The sequence below is a fragment of the Nanorana parkeri genome, unplaced genomic scaffold (assembly GCF_000935625.1).
Source record: "Nanorana parkeri isolate BGI_ZX_2015 unplaced genomic scaffold, ASM93562v1 scaffold27, whole genome shotgun sequence".
In the NCBI taxonomy this organism is placed as follows: Eukaryota; Metazoa; Chordata; class Amphibia; order Anura; family Dicroglossidae; genus Nanorana; species Nanorana parkeri.
In genome coordinates this window covers 3048771-3060938 of record NW_017306295.1, presented here as the reverse complement: position 1 = coordinate 3060938, position 12168 = coordinate 3048771, and the positions used below count along the sequence as shown (strand labels likewise).

The following is a 12168-nucleotide window of genomic DNA, read 5'->3' as shown; positions in this document are numbered from 1 at the left end:
ATTTTTGGGATTAGAAACGGGAAACCCCCCCCCCCAAAAAAAAAAAAACCCACAATTTTTCATATCTGACAATATGTAAGTGGTTTAAGGCTTTAAAGCTGAAAACCGGTCAAATCGCTAAATGATCAGATGAATTACATTTATATATAGACCGCCAGAACCCAGGGAAGAACAGGCTGTGGGGACCAGTCTAGCTACCCTAAGGTAGCTTGCAGGAGTGGGGCTCATGTAAGTAAAGCTGCTTTACTCCAGCCCCTAGACAAAAATGAACAGTTACCCTTGCACTGTGGGGGTTAGCCCCACCTCAAGGATACATGTTTATGTTATCTCGTAGATGGGCTTTAAAGCTCATCTCTGAGCAGTTTAAAAAATACACTCAGTAAACAGTGGATAGTCTCTGACAATACTCATGTTTATAGTACTCCTCGTTCTGTTCAATTAATCAAATTGTTTTTGTTGCAAATTTCTTCCTTTTGCTGCACATTTTGGTAACAAGGAACCCGACTCTGCAAAGAGCACACACATTGCTTTGGACAGCCAGAACATCACCCTTGCTGAAGTAATTGTGATCGAAGTTCCCCTTTTCATTGTAGCCAAGTGTGGTTAAATAATACTATCTAGAAATATCATGTAATGTAATGTGGCAGACACCATTATCTGGTCTGATCTGATTTCTGATTGTGGTTCTGCACTGTTTTCTTAGCTGGAGGTTATTTAACTGCAGTGCATATTAGCTGAAAGGATTGATTGTTTGTTTGCGGACACTAAAATAATAAAAAGTTTCTTCTCATACTCGCACTTTGTGCACCTTATATTTATAGAATTAATATGTTATACTGAATAAACTTTGTTTGCTTTTAGGTTTGAGTTTTCTTCTCACGCAATTAGTATGAGTGCCTACTTACGGGAGCAGAGACGTGAGCTCTACAGCAAAAGTGGGGAGCTTCAAGGTAAGAGGTTTGATCTGTTAATGCCAACAATTGCAAACTGTACAAATAATGGTTGCCCAGACTGCAAGTGGTTAAAGCGACACTAAACTCAGAAGTTATATTTTAAAAATGCATTCAAGTACTTTAACTATTAACAAAAATGTAGCTCATTTGTGTATCACTCAGCTGTAGATCCTCAAATCATCTCTAAATTCATACTGACACTGTCCTTCCTTCTGGAGGGTGGCTACTTTTGTTATGTTGTAAAGTAGCCTCCACTCCAAGTTTAGGTATGTTAATAGTTAAGATACTTGGATGCATTTTTAAGATTTAACTCCTGAGTTTAGTGTCACTTCAAGATTGCATTGTGTCATGAGACCTGCTTATAAACTACTTCCATTTGTGTAAGTGAAGCCATGACTTCTGTAATTGAAATAGTATATGTTTACCATCTGTACCCTAGCTCATCTCTACAATGCAGTGAGTTATCAGTTTTGTTGGTTGCTAGACAACATCCAGCAACACCGCACTTTCACGTCTTGGCAGGGTAGAGAGGTAGAAGTGGACACAATTAGTTGAGTTTAAACATTTTCTGATAACATGGTTTTGTGAACATACTGTATGTGGCATAGCTTTTCAGTTGTTAAACTTCGTAAACATGAAAACAAAACATGTTGCAAATGAATTTCTGAGTTTGAAGTGCCTATAATAACTGAATTTGAGGGATTTTTTTGTACAGCTGTTAAAAGGAAATAGATGAAAACACCAATATACTGTCAGAAAGCTTAGATATGGAGGGACAGAATGATCCTTGTGATAACTAAGCTAGTAGACCTGATATTACTTCATTGTTATGGGTGGATGAGAGGATTTTTTAACATAAACCAATACTCTAATGTTTGCCTGACTGTAATCCATGGTAGTTTCCCTTCTCTTTGCTGCTCTTCCTTTTAAATACTCATGTCTTCTCATGCTGGGGAGAACTTCCCTTTGCAGCTCAGGGCCTCTTCCTGTAGTGCTGCCTCAGGTTACAAACCCATACAAACCTATACACAGACACAGTGTATCCATTCCTGAGACAAGGCAGTCTGCTGCAAAACAGAAGTTCTGCCCAGCATGAGAACAGATAAAGATTTAAAAGGAAGAGCAGCAAAGAGAAGGGAAACAACCATGGATTACAGTAAGGCACACATCACAGTATTGTTTTATGTTAAAAAATCTGAGGGTTCTTAGTGAGGTGACTCCCTACCCCCTGACCCTTCCGTGTCCTCCTGCTTTCTCTCCCCTTCCATCCTTCGTTACTATTTTTCTACCTGTATATTCCCCCTATGTCTCTACGTTTATGATACACTTTAGGCGTGATTATGGGACTCTATATATAGTGATATTCCCAGGATATCAGTGAGCTGGTATAGGCCAATCTACCCTACTATTGATGTCAGCTTTATTACGGCTTCAGCTGTGGAGGCGACATTGCTGGAAGGCATATGACAATAATGCTACTGTCCGCTCACTCACTGATTAGACAGAATAGAAGGTGTAGGTTTTACCCCGAATATACCATTGTCATATAACACGCTGTGTATCATGTATTCTTATGCAAATTCATGATGTTACCGGCTAATTGTCCGCCTTGGGTGCTAAGCTCTGTGTATGTATATATGTCTGTTTGTAAAAACCTTCAATAAACACTTATTGGAATTAAAAAAAAAATCTGAGGGTTTAATGTCACACAAGTAGGGGTGCTTGCCTGCTATAATCACGCAATCAGTCCTATTGTAATGGCTAAACTCTGTATCTCAGCATGTTGCTGTACCCTTGGTAAGTATGTCATCTAAGATGAAAAGCTTGCTGCAGTTAAAGATGAACTTCAGACAAACAGCTAAATACAGAGATGAACTGTGTTGATGGTAGCTGTTCTATCTGCCAAAGGATTTGTATTTTTGTACATTCATTACTGAGATTTACACTGCCTTGACCAGCAGAACAGCCTGCCTGGAGAACTTACATTTCTCTGCAGGCAGATCTTGTCCATGTCCCCTGCCAGTGATTGGACGGAGAAGGAAAATCAGTAGACTATTGAGCTTGTCTCTTGTCACGCTGCTCTCTCCTTCTGTCAGCCTTTCCACATTAGCACATGAGCACTACAGCACAACTGATGGGCTCCTTGTGCTGCTTCTTCCTATCTCAGCCATGTATTGTACAGGAATTGTGAATTGGCAGGCACCAAGTTGAATTCAGATGCTTACACTAGTTGATTTTTAAAAAAACACAAATATGTGCACAAATTGGTATTTGTATGCCTGGATTTCAGCTTTCACACTAAAGAAAGTGTTGGGGTTGACTGAAATTGTCCCCAAGCTCTGCACAGGTATTTGGCAAAATCAGTGAACAGACTGAACAAGGTGAAGGTTATTCTGGGGAATGTTCTGCTCACAATTGGTGTACACAATAATCCCATTTGTGAAATGACTGCAGCTTCAGTAAATATTGGTTGGCTGAAGATCTAAATGGAAAGATACGTTTTGATAAACTTAGATTATAAAATAATATTTGTAGCAACTTTATAACGTTTTATACTTTTCATTTTATCAAAAGCTGTATTTCGCTTTGCATACATACTTTCCTTGAAATTATTATGAACCTCAGTGGAGAAACTGTTGTCGTCACTGGGGTGAAGTAAAGGTTCTCTAAAGTCACAGCATATCTTATTCTCTTTCCCTGCTGCTTGATGTGATGCAGTCTCAATTTTTCAAGACTACATATCAAATAATGCATTGCTTCCAGTAAGCAATGATAATGTCCCATGGTTCAAACGGTGAGTTGTAATTCAGAAGGCAGGCTCTTAGAGAGTTGTGACATAAGGCAGTGTGTATTCACTATTTTGTCAGTGCATTGAAGAAATCCATGCTATTGGCATCTCCATAATTAAGTTTACAAACTTCTAAATCGAGATGATTATTAGGAGTGGGATTGAACTTATGGAAAGTCAATATAGAAATACATATTTATTTTTAGTTTTTGACCATAGATGGCCTTTAAAGGAGTTTACCATTTGCTGAAGTTAGAAACCATTTTCCCCCTCCTCCCAGAACTCTGTTATTTAAGCTTTTAATATTTGTCTGGCAACCTTAAAGTCAATTCAGTTCCTGCCATAAAAAGCCATGTGATACCTTCTACAGTCACTATGGCAGGCTTGTACTAGGAAAAATCAAGAAAATTGACCAAGTTCTTCCAGTGATTGGCAGTCTGGTAGAGATAGCATAAGAACTGTAAACATGGTGCTGGTGAGGAAAGGATTCACACGTTATTTGCAGAGTTTGAAAGGTCTTTTTTCAGAGGCGTCACTAGGGGGTTGCAGCCTGCATCGGGTGACACCAAAATGGCTGACAGGCTCTGAAAAGTTGGGCACTTGGTCATGGACTGAGAACTCGACAGCTGCACGAGAAAGTAGGAGACCCGGCGGGGTAAGGATGAATGTCCCCTCTTCTCTTTGCTGGCGTACTTCACCAAGATGGCTGCCGGCTGCCTTTTCTTTTCCCTGTACATTGTTTCTCAAGTGTATTTTATAGAATTAAAGCTGGCTGTGGAATCTGCTTTCAAAATCTTTATAGCGCTACTTAATGTTTTTCTGATAGTGATGCGCAGGAGCGGTGGGAACCCAGTTCAATTGAGTTTGCCCAAACCTACTCAAAACTGACTGCCACCCCCTCTTTTCAGCCCTATTAATTGCTGATAATATCCCCTCTGCAATTGCCACCACTGATTGGGCTGGGAGAGGGGAGTGGCGGTCAGAGATTTGAGTGGGCTTAAGCGAATTCAGGCAAACTGGGTTCGCACCAAGTCTAGGCTTATCTCTAGTTTCAGTAAATTTCCCTTATTTGACTCGTATAAGTCTACAGCCAGGTTTCTTTTATGCATTATACAATTTATTTATTTTTACCCTGCAAGGGTTTTGCTTTGATTTTTCAAGTCGCTGATTATTTGAATAGATTCAATAATTTTCTTAGCTTGTCAAAACTTTCTTAAATAAATTAAACTGTCTTCATGTAAAAGGCCCATAATGCCATTTGTGTGATGTTGGCTGCTTAGTTTAGATCTATTTGTAGTACAAAGTGAGGACTCTTAACCCTATCATTTACATGGTTGTTTCTCATTATCCCACATTCTGCTATGGCTCACATTAATAAGGTAAGTTTTTTTTTGTTTTGTTTGTTCTTTGCTGTTAATGCAGTCACCTTCACATGAAATTATAAGGCTACTTTTTCTTCCGCGTGTGTTTTCTGCAACTTGTCGGATTAGCCTCGGTCTCTCTACAAAGACCATCCAATCACAGAGGGGTTATTAAAACCAGGGAGCTTTATGACTGAGAATTAATTAGTAGAGTATTTTCATGCAAAACATCCAATTTCTTGATTAGCAACAGAGCAGAGCTGCAATTAACACTCTGGGAAGCTTATATTTCCAGCTTTTTGATTCTCAGGAAATAAGATTATCAAACTGGGGTCAGGCACTTGACAGCGGAGGGTTTCAATGTGTAAGAAAATAATTTATTTTGTGATTTGTTAGTCAGACTGCATTAAGGCCACAGCTCTAAGGAGGGGGGTGTGAGGAATTTACTCTATTGATTTTATTTAGATTGTGCTATTGTCAAAAATACTATTGGTGTGGCAAGAAAAGTTTAATCATTTGGATAACATTTCATACTTATTTTTTGGTGTAGGAAATTATGTATTCTTTTTTTGACTAGATCCTCTATTTTTTATGGGCATGTATGCTTTGCAGGCAAAATAAAAAAAATTTTTTTTTTAAAAAGAGCGTGACTTGTTTACAGGTGAAACTCGAATAATTAGAATATCGTGCAAAAGTTCATTTATTTCACTAATGCAACTTAAAAGGTGAAACTAATATATGAGAGACTCATTACATGCAAAGCAAGATAATTCAAGCTGTGATTTGTCATGATTGTGGTGATTATGGCTTACAGCTCATGAAAACCCCAAATCCACAATCTCAGAAAATTAGAATATTACATGCAATCAATAAAACAAGGATTGTACATAGAACAATATCGGACCTCTGAAAAGTACAAGCATGCATATGTACTCAGTACTTGGTTTGGGCCCCTTTTGCAGCAATTACTGCCTTAATGCGGTGTGGCATGGAAGCTATCAGCCTGTGGCACTGCTGAGGTGTTATGGAAGACCAGGATGCTTCAATAGCGGCCTTCAGCTCTTCTGCATTGTTCGGTCTCATGTCTCTCATCTTTCTCTTGGCAATGCCCCATAGATTCTCTATGGGGTTCAGGTCAGGTGAGTTTGCTGGCCAATCAAGCACAATAATCCCACAGTCATTGAACCAGGTTTTGGTGCTCTTGGCAGTGTGGGCAGGTGCCAAGTCCTGCTGGAAAATGAAGTTCGCATCCCCATAGAGCTCGTCTATGGGAGGAAGCATGAAGTGCTCCAAAATCTCCTGGTAGACAGCTGTGTTGATCCTGGACTTAATGAAGCACAGTGGACCAACACCAGCAGATGACATGGCTCCCCAAATCAACACAGACTGTGGAAACTTCACACTGGACTTCAAGCATCTTGCAGTGTGTGCCTCTCCATTCTTCCTCCATACTCTGGGTCCTTGGTTTCCAAATGAGATGCAAAATTTGCTCTCATCAGAAAAGAGGACTTTGGACCACTGAGCAACAGACCAGGTCTGTTTTTCTTTAGCCCAGGTAAGACGCTTCTGATGTTGTTTGTTTTTCAGGAGTGGCTTGACAAGAGGAATACGACATTTGAAGCCCATGTCCAGGATCCGTCTGTGTGTGGTGGCTCTTGATGCACTGACTCCAGCCTCAGTCCACTCCTTGTGAAAGTCCCTAACACTTTTGAATGGCCTTTTCCTGACAATCCTCTCCAGGCTGCGGTCATCCCTGCTGCTTGTGCACCTTTTTCGTGGTAAGGTGCTTTGATACAGCACTTTGGGAACATCCAACTTCTTCTTTTGCAATTACCTTTTTGAGGCTTTCCCTCCTTATGGAGGGTGTCAATGATGGTTTTCTGCACAACTGTCAGGTCAGCAGTCTTTCCCATGATTGTGATTCCTACTGAACCAGACCGAGAGACCGTTTAAAGGCTCAGGAACCCTTTGGAGGTGTTATGGCTTAATTAGCTGATTAGAGTGGGACACTTTGAGCCTAGAATATTGCACCTTTTCACAATATTCTAATTTTCTGAGATTGTGGATTTGGGGTTTTCATGAGCTGTAAGCCATAATCATCACAATTATGACAAATCACGACTTGAACTATCTTGCTTTGCATGTAATGAGTCTATCTCATATATTAGTTTCACCTTTTAAGTTGCATTAGTGAAATAAATGAACTTTTGCACGATAGTCTAATTATTCGAGTTTCACCTGTATATTGTTACCATGCCTTAACAGTAGATGCATACATTTGTTAAAAACAACTTAAAGCAATATAGAAATCCAGTCCTATCCATCCTATATTAAGAAAGCTAATTGTAGATAAAAGTTGTGATTGGAGAAGATAGGAATTAAACAAGGTAAACTTAACCCTTGCAGAAGTTCTATCGGAACTCTTCCCCTCCTGCTGCACATGTTCCACATCCCCTCCAACCACTTCTCATGCTCTCCAGGCTGAAATCACTGCTCCTAGTTCCCTGGCTAGTCTTTTCTTCTTGGGAGACCAGGATCTCTGCTGCTGATCATCCCTTTGCTACCCTTCTCCTCACTGCAACAACAGAATTCCTGGTGCTCTGGGCTGACTTACCTACAGAACAGGGTTCTCTTTGTTTCTGATGGACACAGAGCAGACATCAGGGACCTAAAAAGTCCATGATGTCTTCGTAAAGTGAACCTGTCACCACACAAGTTTACTGTCACAGGAGGCATGTCTGCCTCCAAGTATTAAAGTGAACACATGCTTTTCCAAAAAGGGGAAATAAGCAAGTTCACTTTAATGCTGGCCCTGCATGCTGCTTACCTTCCATCAATCCCCCTTTTCTCCTTTGCCCACAGAATCAAAGAGAGAGCCATGTGTTTGCTCCCTCTGGCTGTAGGTTCAAGAGACCTTACGGCTTTCTACTACCCTCTATATGATAACACTGAGGGCCAGATACAAGGCACTATTATGTGTGATGAATGGGAACAATGCACTTGTTCCTTATACCCATATTCATATATTAATGCAGAAATCTGATCATGTTCTTCTTGTGTCTTTTTCAGTCACTTCACATCTATGCTGGCGGCATATCAATGCTTTGGACTGGCTGATGGTGACATCAGTGGACCACACCTGCGTGATGGGTGCTGGTACTTGTAGTTTCCACTAAGGGCACATGTGACAACACAGAAGCGCAAGAGTTTCATCTGATATATAGATATATATATATATTAGGGATGCAGCGAAATTTGGGCTGCCGATACACATCGACCGAAAATGACACTTTTGGCAAGATGCCAGAAGACCGATCTTTTGGCCGAAATTGCGGTGCATGCATAGTTTCTCTCCTCCCCGCTGTATGCTGCCCTGTGTCCCCTCTGACACAGCGCAGCGTCCAGCAGGGAGGAGAGCGCCGTGAGTGTGTCAAAGGCGTCTGAGACAGCTGTCAATTATCACTGTAGCCCAAGCAGGTGGTGAAGGGGAGGAGTCAGCTGTCAAATGAGACCATGCTCCCCGCACCGCCCACTCAGCCTCCTGTGACAGTGAGTCAGGATGGAGAGCGAGTACAAACATTTAGTGATCACTGACTGCTTGTAAATAACTGGATATAGTATGAATTACTATGTACCAGTTATAAATTAATAGGAAGTGGTCTATATCACTTCCTGCTCATTCATAATTGTGTGAACGGTAAACGGTAAAATAGAAAATATCTGCAATAGGGACAGTATGACATTTTTTTTTTGTTAAAGGGTAAATCCACCTTTTCACAAAAAAAAATGAAAAGGTGAACTAACTCATATTACCCTTCCCAGCCCCACTCTCCAGTCCTTGCTGCACTTAGCTGCTCAGATAATATGCTCTCTCCACCCTTGCCAGCTGGTGTACCGGGCTGCACACTTCAAAACTTAACTTCACAGCCTTGAAATCTGTATAACATCATAATGCTGGCAATGGTGAGGGGTCATTGGTCAGTGCAGCCACGTGACTGCGCTGACAACTGAGAATCTCCTTATTTCCGGTACGGAATCCAAGAAGAAAGAAAGTCTCAGAAGAGACTCCTGGGCTATGTAGTGAACTTTTGAAGTGTGCAGCCTATTATTTCAGCTGGTGTGGGGGGCAGGAATATGTCATTTGAGTAGCTAAGTGCAGTGGGGAGAAGGGGGCAGGAAAAGTTTTAAAAGGTGAACTAACTTTTTAAAGGAGAACTATGAGGTGAGTGATTTCCACTCATCCTCAAAGTTATAAAGCCGACCTGTGACATTTAAACTGTCTTCTCCCGTGAACCTAAAGAGAACTATTGGGAAAAACACTTACCCCGTAGTTCACTTTTAAGTAAAAAGGGTTAGAACCTTTGTCAGAATTTTTTTTTGCATTGTCTTCCTATCCCTTTGATGCCCTTTACCCTTTTTTTCTTGTCCTGTTGTCACAGGGCTTTGCTTTCCTGATTTAGACCAGCTGAATTATAGCCTACTAGGAGTGAGGAGGTCACACACAGGTGATCCTCATGTCCAATTCCACCCTATACTTGGTTCTGACTGGCTGCTAGAATGAATTTGCAGCCTCTTTTCCCCTGGGTGAAGGCAGTCTAAGGATCTGTGACGTCATCATCTTGAAATATGCCCGTGCCATCAGGGAAGAAAAAAAAAATCAATTGATAGACAAACCTGGCCACTCAGTATATTCAGGTAGGCAGCTGACCTAATTTTTGGGGCACATAACATTGCTGAACCTAGACCTGATCAACTGGAGCAACCCCAGATCATAACACTGCCCCCACAGGCTTGTGCGATAGGAACTAGGGATGATGGGTGCGTCACTTAATCCGCCTCTTTTCTTAACCTGATGCGCCAATCTCTCTGGAACAGGGTAAAGCTGGACTCATCAGACCATTGCTCCAGAGTCCATGCTCCCTAGCAGATAGAAGCCTTTTTTTCTGATTAGCCTCACTGATGAGTGGTTTTGTTAAGGCTACACAGCTGTTTAGTCCCAATCCCTTGAGTTCTCTGCATTGTGCGCCTGGAAATGCTTTTGATTACACTATTAAACATAACTGTTAGCTCTACAGTTGATTTTTTATGAAATCAAAGATCTTCATCAAAGATGATGGTTCACCACTATCCTTTCAGGGTTTAATAGTGCATTGGACAGTTCTTCACCTGATTTTTAGTAGTTACATCAATCTCCTTAGTTGTTTTTATTGCTTGATACAGGCCAATAATTTGACCCTTCCGAAACAGTTACTACTTTTCTACGACCACAGGGTATGTCTTTTGACATGATTGTTTAAGAAATGAGAAGCTACTCACGGCTTCAGTTAGGGTTTAATAACTTGCTGCCAACTGAAACATATTAATCACTGCAGTAATTATCCAGTGGAAGGATCTTACCTATTTTCTTAGCTAAATCCAGGTGGCGACTTATTTTTTGGCCAGACAGTGTATACAACAAGCAGAATATGGTTGTTATACTAAAGATTTGTAATGTATCATAAGTATTTCCAACAAGATCTCCAAGCATCTTTATCTCAATATGTATTAACACAATCTTATGTAACTTGAACAGCATGCAAAGCAATAGCATAAAGCACTGACTGCGTTATGATCTTCATATGCTATTACCACATGTTCCTTTTGGCAACATGCTGAGGCAGAATTTTACTTCTGTAAGAGATGTATGACAATTTCATGTGGGATTATTTAAATTGTAGTGACAAGTCTGTCCATATGTTACACAGAATAAAGAAGGGTGCATATTAATTCTTTAGATTCATGGGAGACCTATACTGTGGGATACATTTGTATTTTCTATGTGTATATGTGCATCAAGAATGTCTCTGATGATGTAGTTATATGTGCTACAGGAGTAAGGTAAATCATATTCTTATATCTGACCCCAATGTTGGTCAAGTTTTGTTAAGGCAGAACTGAAACCAAATGTTTCCTTTTTCTCCAGTTCCTTTTGTTGAGATTTCCCTAAACGTCCTGTCTGATGGCTACATCAGGAAGTGAGAGGAAATCCCTGGTGATCAGCAGGATGACCAGAACTAGTATCTCCATTGATAGGTTTCCCATCTATTCCTGTTGTGGTGTCAACACAAGATTTTCGTATTTTCTATCACTTTCAGAAATAACATTCACCAAGACAAGCAGAGATGGTGAATCTCCCTAATGGGCATCCCTGGCTGGTGTTTTAATCCCACTTGACAAACCTAAAAAAAAAGTTTTTTTGGCTTCAGGTGCACTTTAATATATTTTTATATTGGCTCTTGTTTCCACAGACATAAGAATCTATAATATGTATCCTATTATTCCCTAGTTTTCCATATGGCTGTGTGTTATAGTTTTCTAGCAGGGCTTGGTGACATTTTACATCTTTATTCTTTCTTTTTTTTTCAACTCCTCCTTTATATCTTTTTTTTTATAAATTCTTTATTGTCGCGAAGGTAGCATGTACATGGTACGTATACATACAGATACAACTGGAATAATTCTAGTGAGAACACCAATAACACATTACAATCATCTAAACTCGACCATCTGGGTAACCCTTCATTTAGACTTGTATATATAGAACAGGTGGAGTCGAGATCACTATGCACGTGAATGTGTAGCAGAGCATCCACCGGTGGAATAACAGTTGGATACCGTGGAGGCCTGAGAGGGAGGGGGACATACATACATTGGGGGAGCGGAGGGGATGAAACAAGACACGGACCAGAAAGAAAGAGAGGAAAAAGGGGGGGAGGGGGGATGATGGGGTCGGGCATCTTCACCGGGTGCCTATATGTCAGATTTCAAGTCTCCATTATCATGCGGTATTCCGCAGTGGTGGTGTATTCTATCCAGTAATACCACGTAGCTGTGAACTTGGAGGAGGTGCCCTTAATGGAACTGGTGAGATCTTCCATGGAACGAATATCGTTTATTTTGGAGAACCACATTTGGACCGAGGGCGGGGTAACCTGTCTCCATAGAAGAGGTATACATGCTCTGGCTGCATTCAGTAAATGCACCAGAACCGAGCGGGAGTAGCTTTTCACTGGGAAGTGGTTATGGT

At 40.7% G+C, this 12168-nt stretch overlaps 1 protein-coding gene across 1 annotated transcript in view; it reads left to right on the top strand.

Annotated features, from left to right (window-relative positions):
* The window catches only part of EXOC4 (exocyst complex component 4), a 345298-nt gene that overhangs the window by 73786 nt on the left and 259344 nt on the right, over positions 1 to 12168 (top strand). Inside the window, exon 9 of the mRNA XM_018566438.1 lies at positions 862 to 950. Within this exon, the coding sequence (XP_018421940.1) occupies positions 862 to 950 (89 nt within the window). The remainder of the gene's footprint in view (positions 1 to 861; positions 951 to 12168) is intronic.